Here is a 9354-nt window from a genome sequence, read left to right on the forward strand (position 1 = left end):
TTTCTTTGTGCTGTAGATTTTACATTTTTATCTGAATCTATTTATTCTGTTTTATATAACATTTTATAAAGCAATTTCTTTTTGAAATAAAAGTTTCATACAATTTTAATGTGGCTGCATTTATGAAACTGTACTTAAAACCCTCCTCTGCATTTTTCTACAATTATATTTAAGGAAAAGGGAACAGAATTTTTTTTTAATTTTTATCACATCTTATTTTTTTCATTAGAGATTCAAGCTCATAAGCGATATCATTGTAAAAGGTGTGGCAGAACAAAATACTTTAGGAGGTATATAAGTTACCAGATTATGTAGAAGATAGGTATGAAAAATATCCTTAATACCCTCAAACCTCTTTTGTATAAAATACTGATATTGTTCTGGTGGCGCAGTGGTTAGAATGCAGGATTGCAGGCTAACTCTGCCCACAGCCAGGAGTTTGATCCTGATGGGCTCAAGGTTGATTCAGTCTTCCGTCCTTCCGAGGTTGGTAAAATGAGGATCTGGATTGTTGGGGGCAATATGCATGCTGACATTGGTAAGCACTTTCACTATGGGAAAGGAATATAAGTCTTAAGTGCTATTGCTATTGCCCTATTATATTTCACATTTCCTCTAGATAGGAGAAGACAGAACTTTAATGTAATCTTCCTACGAGGATCCCAAACTATTTTGCATCTGGTTTGGAAGGCAAAAAAAAAAAAAAAAAAAAAAGCCTCGGAGCAGGGCAGCCTTATGCTAATGAGTCATGCATACAGGACAAAGTAAGATTCGGAAAATAACTTTCTCATAATTCCATTTTTGAGTGGTTATTTTGGATTCTCAAATTCTCCAACATCCAATTCTAATTGAACAGGAGCTAGATAAATGAACCAGCTAAACAGCAGCTGTGTTTTTTTTTTTCCTTTTAATGATCGTGTAATCCCTTCCATCAGGGTGGAGCTGAGCGTTTACTGGCCAGATATCCTTCCTGACACCTGGGTGGAGTTCGCAGGAGATATTTTCTCTTTGTGCCCAGAGAGAAAAATTGGCTGTTACCTAGGATCACACTCACAGCCTCCCGATTGTGAGGTGAGAGCTCCACTTCTAGGCCACCACACCTCTCTGTTTTTTAAGTTAATAATCAGGCATCTTTTTCTTTTTTTGGTGAGAGGGATAAACTTTATTCCATTGACCGGGATTTTTTTTTCCTCAGGGAAACTACTTCTCCCTTCCATTTTTCGCTCCCTTGGGAACTAGTTAAACACAACTGTACACAATAAGAAGACGCAACGAAATTGTAATTGCCCCAGTGCTAGAGAACATTATGTATAAAATGCATTTTTCATCCAAAAGGACTGGCAGTAAAAGAGACTGCAACATAAAATGTGTGACAATTTGCACGGCAAATGTTTCTTTAAAAAAAAAAAGCCTTCAGCCAATTGAAGTGATAACAGCTGGAAGCCAAATAATTGACCAAATATTATATTTGAAAACCATAGCCATTAACTCTCTACAAATTGGGAGTGAAGCAGAAAAGAGTTTGCAATGGTTTTAGAAAGTATAGCGGTGAAACAGATCATCTTGTGATTCTGAAAAAATGCCCTGCTTCAATTTGGGATGAGATCCCCTTTTCCATAGGAAACAATGCAAATTTAAATGATTTTGGACCGATTCCTTTCTCTTCAGGTCAGCTCTATAACTTACTTTCATTTAAATTAAATGGAAGATAGGGTGACACAGTCAGGATGGGATAGGAACAACATTTATTCTAAATTTTAAAACATTGTATTAAAATGTTTGAAGGCTTAATAAAATATCTGAGTTCTGCTAACTTCATTGAAAGTGTTATCTTCAGAGAAGACATTCAACTGAAGCGTCATTGTTAACAGTATTTCTCTGACTCACCCGTATGGCAGAGAATTTCAACTGGAAGATGTGCAGCTATTTCCAGCAACAGTGAAATGACCTGTTATATTCACAACTAGTGCACAACAGTGAAGTAATTTGTGTGCCAGTTCAGTTTTTGTAACAGTAATAAAAGAAAAAAAAAAGAGGCACTTTTTGGCTGCTTGTGCCTTTGACTTGGCAAATTGTCCAGGCACTCTGAGCATCTCCCCCCAGTTCATGTGCATGGTATATTGTATAAATTAAGGCAAAATCCTTGAACAAAACCAAAAGGAAAAGCAAATGAAGAAAAAGGTGGGGAAAAAAAAAAAGAAACTGGGATTCAAAATTGGTGTGGGAAAAAGCGTTGAGAGTAATTTAAGAGATTTCACGTGGTAAACAAAAACATACTCATATTAAGTTCAATTTGTTTCCAGTTATGAAAGAATTACACTTGTATTTCAAGTGCTGCCTAGCTAAGCAAAACAGCTTGCAATCCTTTGCCTGTGTTAAATTTTTTTTAAGAATTGAAACGTCCCTACTTTACTCCAGTAATCATATAATGCCAATTTCTACTTTTTCAATTTAAAAGTATAAGCAAATGATTGCAGATCACATAATTAACACAACGGTTTATTCAATATGTCTCCAAGTAGTAGAAGGATGATTTAAGGAGGCAAACAGCAATAAAATTCTGTCTTAAAGTGCTTTTTTTTTTGTTAAACTTACTCATCATTTTCTAAAAAGTCCTACTGATGCCATAATTGTATTCTTGGAATAAACAAAGCTCTTTTATTGCTCTTACCCTTTAAGCACACAGCATCAGGAAAAAAGGTTACCAATTCCAGACTAACTTGTACCAAAACCATTCCATAAGGAATAATCATCCTTACATAAAAGGGCTCTCTTAAAAACAACCCTTTACGTAAAGCACTATACAAATTACCTAGAGACATATTAAATACAAAAGTCCTTGTGTAAATTTATTCTTAACTAATATTTTACAATGCCAAGTGTAAATCACATTTTTTTTACATAATTTTGAATATTCCTATTCAATATTTTCAAACAAACGAACAAAAAAAGATTAAAAATTTGCCATTCATACGTAAAGGCAATCTGATTTTTCTTCTGTATAAAACCCAAGTCTTTTTTTTTTTCATTTTTCTTTTGTTTTGCAGCATCACAGAAAAGCAAAAGTTTTACATTCACTCATTAAATGTTCACATAAAAGTTTCAATAACTTGATAACTGTTCTTAAATGGGTGGAATCTTGACAGGGTTTTGTTTTGTTTTACTCATGCCTAAACTAGCATCTTTATAAGACTCAGAGCAGATGCCGGGAGACTTTCATAGCCTAATGCTGGAACTTCTCCACTGAAGAATACTTTTAACTCATTACAAAGTACCTATTGAATCTTTTGAAAGCATTTACTTTCTTTTCCTCTAAAAGTGAAAACAAAAGGATTCCAGCCATATCACAAAGGCGCTGGGTATTCTCCACTTCAGAGGGGCTTTTCTCCTTCAGCTTGCAGCCATCAATTAAGTATCCACATCTTCAAGGTCACTTTTAGGTTCGCCAATCATCATGGGAGATACCGAACCCTTTTAAAAATACAAAAGAATTAGAAAGTTTATGTTTTTATTTAAATTGAACAACTAGTTATTGCTGGAAGGTATTATAAGGCAGGGGTCCTCAACCTTGGCAACTTTTAAGACTTGTGGACTTCAACTCCCAGAATTCCTCAGCCAGCTTAAAGTTGCCAAGGTTGAGGACCCCTGTTATAAGGGATTTTTCAGTAGCAGCCCTATGGATCATTTAGCAACTGCCTTTTGGAAACCAGAAATTAACCCTATAATTTTTCACGAAAGGAGCAGAATGGACTGAATGTGAAATATAGATAGTCCTCAGTTAATAACTGTTTAGCAATTGTTCAAACTTATGATAGTACAATGGTTGTGGCGTCCCGGTGGTCATGGGATAGCGATAGCAACTGGCGTGCATTTACAATGGACAGTGTTCTGCAGTAACATGATCACCACTTGCAACTTTCACAGCCACCTTCGGACAGGCAAAGTTAATGGAGCAACTGGCAGGAAGTCTTAAGCTGCCGTCATGTGATCAACAACCATGGGTGATTTGTGCGTAATGACCAAAGTGGAATTGATGTTGTAAATCAGGTGAGGTCATATGAATGATCTTGACAGATAGCAACAAGATTGCTGGTTCCAATTGCAGTTGTTAAATGAGGACTACCTGTGTTAGGCTATGATGACACACCATGATTAGGAGCACTAAAAGGGAAGTATGTATGGAATTTGCTATATTAAAAAGCAATATCCCTCAACATATGGCCCTTAAACCAATTTATGGAAGACAAAATCTGTCAATGGCTCCAGGTCATGACGACCTTAGAACATACCTAGGATCAGAGATAACTCTCTTTTAATACCGGTTGGGGGTGAAAATGAGCAGGAGATTGCAGAGATATACAAGTCTTCCTGTTAGCCACTCTGGGCAGAGAATCCATGTTGTCATATGCAGTTTAATGAACTAACGAGATTGCTATTGATAGAGCTTTTATTTGAATATTTTAAAATGTGAAATGTTAATTTCATCTAAGGAAATACTTTCAAAACTGACTACATCAAAGGTTAGTTTAGAAATAAATACAGTATAAATTAGATCAGCACTACCATGAACTATCAGGACAGATGTAATATAAATACAGTGTAATGTGATAATATAATCTTGCTATGACTATATTGTGACATTTTACCTGCTACGTAATGTTTGAATATTGCCCATGTTCGCCATTTCCTTTAGCGCTGGCTTGCCACTGAAGGCAATAGGGCCTTAAAAACAAAGCACATCACGTAAGCTATTATTAGGACTATGTGACGCTTCAGATGGATGAATTAATTCAAAGAGTTTGATTTCAATTATTCCTTCAAACAGAATCTTTGCATTAATTGAAGGTATTACATTGAATCAAAATCCTTGGAACGGCTTCAGAGAAATTTGGAATCATTAAACATTCTGATTGACACCCTGTATTCTATTAGTATCTATTTAGTTCATTTGGAGGGAAGGAAACTGACATTTGTTTTGCTTCTTCTTTTGGTTCTTGCATAGTCCTCTTTTGTTTTCCTAAATTCGTGAGGTTTTATCCTATTATTCCAGCTTGTGTCTGATGGACTTATAGTTCTTCAGTCTTTCAATCTTTCCATTTCTCCCTCCACTTCTACTGATCATTGTTTTTGTTTCTGGCCAGAGACCGTCCCTGTCTTGTGTTGGTTGAGGTGGCTAAGTCTTTTTTTATGAAGTGGATAAGTAGATCTATGCTTAGTATTATGACTGTTGTATGTATGTAAACCCTTTCTTTGTATTATAGTATATTACAGATGCAATAGTGATAATATACACACTTCTCAGTCACAGCACATAATACATAATCCCTACAAGAGGCTAATTTTTAAAACTTGGAGTAAGGCGTTTCCCATGTCTATAGGTTCTTTGCTAGACGGTTTACAGGCTGTTTGATTTTTGTCAAGCATATACCTCACGGACTAAACAAAACCATCCCACGCACCTGTTGCAGATGTCTGCCTCCATTCTCATTGGCCGGACTGGTCTCGGATCCATTACTGCTTCCTGATTGATCTTTTTCATTCAGCAAGGCTGTGGCATATGCCAGTGTGTCCTAAAGGAAGAGTGTGAGAACTAAAAGCTAAGCTAATGTGTTTAGATGCAATTGGAAGTCACTGGGAAAAAAGATATGTAGTAGTTGGAAATGAATTCACGCTATATACTGATCTTTCCTTTCAACTCAAAAATTAATAAAAAATATTTCACTTATAATATTCCCACATAGTAGCCTTAATATCTATGTATCACTGTACATATTTAGACAATGGTTTAGAGTACATGCTTCAAAAAGAAAAGCAATCTTCTGAGTCCCCATCTCAAGAGACAGACAAAAGTTGGATGCTTTAATGATTCCCATTAAAGATGCAGCTGCTTTAAAATACTCTAAGCTTTAAAAGTACTTTAAAGTACTAAAGTACTTATCTCCCCATCTTCTGAAACAGCTCCCCCAAATTATTTTCTAAGCATGCATAGTCCCCAAAATACCATAATATAATTAGTATGCTAAATTCCATAAAGAACAAAAAAGCTTAGCAAAATCCCTTTGGTTCATCTGGGTGTTAAAAAAAACACAATTGCTATTCTTAAAGTAAAAGGAACAAAAATGCAATAAATTTACAACCAGTTTTACTGACCTGTGCAGAAATAGTGCGCTGAAAGGTTTTGGCAGTTGAGGTTTCATTGGATATATTACTTTGTGGAGCCCAATAATGTTCAGACATCTAGAAAAATGTGAAAACGTGAAAGTACTAATTAACGAAAATCAAACTGCAAATTGTTACTGGATTGGATTTCAAAAGGAAATCAGTTCCAAAAAGAAAAATTTCCTGCTCCCTCTTCCTCACTTTTGACCCAGGAAGAGGATTTATTGAGACTAAATAACACTGAATTACATTGTATCTGTATATATTTGTTTTTTTAACAATAAGTATTACCTTTATTTGAAGCCACTGAACAGCCCAACTCCAATGATGAGAATTCTCCTTAAAATAATCTTTAGCAGCAGGGCATCTTTAAGAGAGAAGAGAAATTATGAAAATTATGTATCTGAGATATTAAAGGATTATGCTCCCTCTTCTTTTTAGATTATTCCAATTTACAAGAGGTTCCCTTTCTGGTCATATAGAAATAATTCTTGGTATTTACTATGTGAATTCTGACTTTGCTGCCAAATCAAAGCAAGGAGGATAAAATATTTTGAAAATATTTTGAAAGGATATTAGCAATACAAGCTACAACTATTTACAAGCCTATGTTTTACTAAAAGTGTCCTCTCTGTGGGCCTTTTTCTGTTGAGATTTACAGAGTATTTCTTCATGCTGTTTTTCTTCCCATCCCAAGGCTTTCCTATGAGAATATTTCCCCCCAATTCTTTTTAATGGTTTGTTAATATTGCTCCTGTCACCAATATTTCTGTATGTTGGCTAGTCAGTAGCAGTTACTCTGGCAATGCTAATATTTCACTATCTAGATTACAGAGAATGGGAGATAACTGCTACTCCCATTGTTTTCTATAGCTAGAACACTCCAACCTTTGCACCTGGCTTTGAGTTTGATACAAAAGATATTTAAAATGTCATCCACATCCTAGTTTATTAAGAGTGTATAACCTGGCATGAATAGCATCGTTTTTCACTTTTACTACATACTTACTTTTGAGCAAGTGTGACTAAGAATTTGACACACTGATAGCAACGACTACTGTCCACGTGGTTACTATGATGCATCAGGGCTGTTAACAGAGGGTATGAAAACAAAAATAATTTCTAAAAGTAGTCACTGTCTTGAGCAAACAGATTATACACAGTCTCAATGCTAATGTGTCAAGCACAGTTTACAGCTCTTTTAAACCTTCCATTTTATTTCAACGTATCTTTTGCATGTTCACAGTTAAACTCCATTTCATGGTGCATTAATTGATGCAGACCATGACATTAGCTATGATTTTACATTTAGACATCATGCCAAACCAAGGTGCTTTTTAATCAGCTTGCCAATGTCTGAATTTAGGCTATGGCTCATTATCTTTTATTCACAAAGGAATTCTTTTTAAAGATTAATATACAACAAAATAAATGTTAGCAAATAAGTTGCAGATATTTCAAATCTGTAGCATAGCCTGAATTTATAATCTTTTATTTCTCCGATATCATGTACTTAAGTTGCAGTAATCAAAATGCCCCAAAATACCGTATAAGAATCAAGTTGCTATCATAATGAGAGAAATAGCTCCTTAGGAGTTTATTTACATTATGCATAAATCATACTTATATGGTTGCTCATCTCACACAACATTCTTGAATTATATATTTTATTTCTAAATTCTTTTTCTGAATACTTCTAAAGAAATTCTTCTATGCATATAGAGACTTTTAAAACGTTTCTTTATTTCAAAGTGATTTCCCAAGTAATTAAACATCAGGAGTCTGGTGTACTTTTTCCCAACTAACAAATGTTATTAAAATTTTATAAAAGAATTAGAAAAGCTGCTGCCAGTCTCCTGATTTTTATCCATCTCAAAGAATAACATGGCTTTCTTTTTACAATGTCTATAGCCAGAAGCACAGTATAACTAAAGTCTCTTGGTATTTAAAAATACTGTATCTTTTTGGGATTCATTGCACTTTTCTCTGAAACACAGTTACTAATTCTATGCAGCGGTACTAACCCAGCAATCCATTTTCAGTCTCAAATGCAAATTTGACCCTCTCTATTTGTAAAGGATCTTCAATAATCTGTGAAACAACAGAGAAGGTTAGGCTAAGCTACGCTGAATCTAAATCCAACAACAGTTCAAGTCTACTTAAACAAGAGATATGATTAAATAAAAAAGTTTTATCACACTTAATCAGTTACACCAGTGGTTCTCAACCTTTTTAATGCCGCAAACCCCAACCAGTCGTAAGTCGAGGACTAAACCAGTCGTAAGTCAAGGACTAAACCAGTCGTAAGTTGAGGACTACCCAACCGGTTGTAAGTCGGGGACTTTCCCTGCCCGGGAGTGCCGCACTTGTGTGGTTACGCCCCCTGCGCCGGCCGAGGCGTAGCTGGCAAGCGGCAGAGACGGAGCAGGCCGACCACCAGCTGGCCCAGCTCAAGGGAGGTAAGGCACCTGCCGGAAAAGGGGGAAAAAATGGCGGACAGCCTTGCTTGGCGACCCCCGTGAAATGGTCGATCGACCTCAAATGGGGTCGCGACCCATAGGTTGAGAACTGCTGAGTTACACTGAGGCTTGTGGTGCACAGCTTCTACTGAAAGCAATTAGAAGAGAACAGAAACTTTTTGGCTTAAGCAGAATGCTGTGTCAAGCCAGATAATAAAAAATAGACAAAATTTTAATATATTCACAGCTACATATCTACCAAAGTATAATTTAAAAGTCACTAAAATATATGGCATTTATAAATTAGGTCCTAATATGTAGAGACATCGACTTAATTTTGGGGGGCATTTTTATGTATATTTTAAAGTGCTGAGAATAAAGTACTAAGCTTAGCTTTAGTACTAAGTTCAATAGCATACCCATTCAGCACTGTTTCCAAGAACAACAGAGGCAAGCTTGACATGAGGGAGACTTACTTTTTATCCTATTACTTACCAATATCTCATGTAAGAGATGGAAAATATTCTTCAGCTCATGAGGTGGAGCTGTCTCCAGTTGATTCTGCAAGCCAAAAATATAAATAGTTTAGTTTTAGTTTAGTTTTAGTTTTAGTTTTATTAAATTTATACCCCGCCCTTCTCCCGGAGGACTCAGGGCGGCTTACAGCCAGTTTAAAAACAATAATACAATACAATACAAAATTTAAAAGTGATTAAAAATAAATATTTAACTAGGC

General features: G+C 35.6%; 1 protein-coding gene across 1 annotated transcript in view; it reads right to left on the bottom strand.

Moving 5' to 3' along the window:
• Positions 1–1452: 1452 nt before the first annotated feature.
• Positions 1453–9354, bottom strand: part of USP24 (ubiquitin specific peptidase 24) — a 78971-nt gene continuing 71069 nt past the window's right edge. Inside the window, exons 61-67 of the mRNA XM_029283976.1 lie at positions 9114–9179; positions 8184–8250; positions 7169–7247; positions 6451–6526; positions 6151–6237; positions 5460–5570; positions 1453–3471 (exon numbers count right to left, since the gene is read on the bottom strand). Of these exons, the coding sequence (XP_029139809.1) occupies positions 3409–3471; positions 5460–5570; positions 6151–6237; positions 6451–6526; positions 7169–7247; positions 8184–8250; positions 9114–9179 (549 nt within the window). The 3' untranslated portion in view covers positions 1453–3408. The remainder of the gene's footprint in view (positions 3472–5459; positions 5571–6150; positions 6238–6450; positions 6527–7168; positions 7248–8183; positions 8251–9113; positions 9180–9354) is intronic.

The sequence above is a fragment of the Protobothrops mucrosquamatus genome, unplaced genomic scaffold (assembly GCF_001527695.2).
Source record: "Protobothrops mucrosquamatus isolate PMUCROS unplaced genomic scaffold, P.Mucros_1.0 scaffold304, whole genome shotgun sequence".
NCBI classification, from domain to species: domain Eukaryota; kingdom Metazoa; phylum Chordata; class Lepidosauria; order Squamata; family Viperidae; genus Protobothrops; species Protobothrops mucrosquamatus.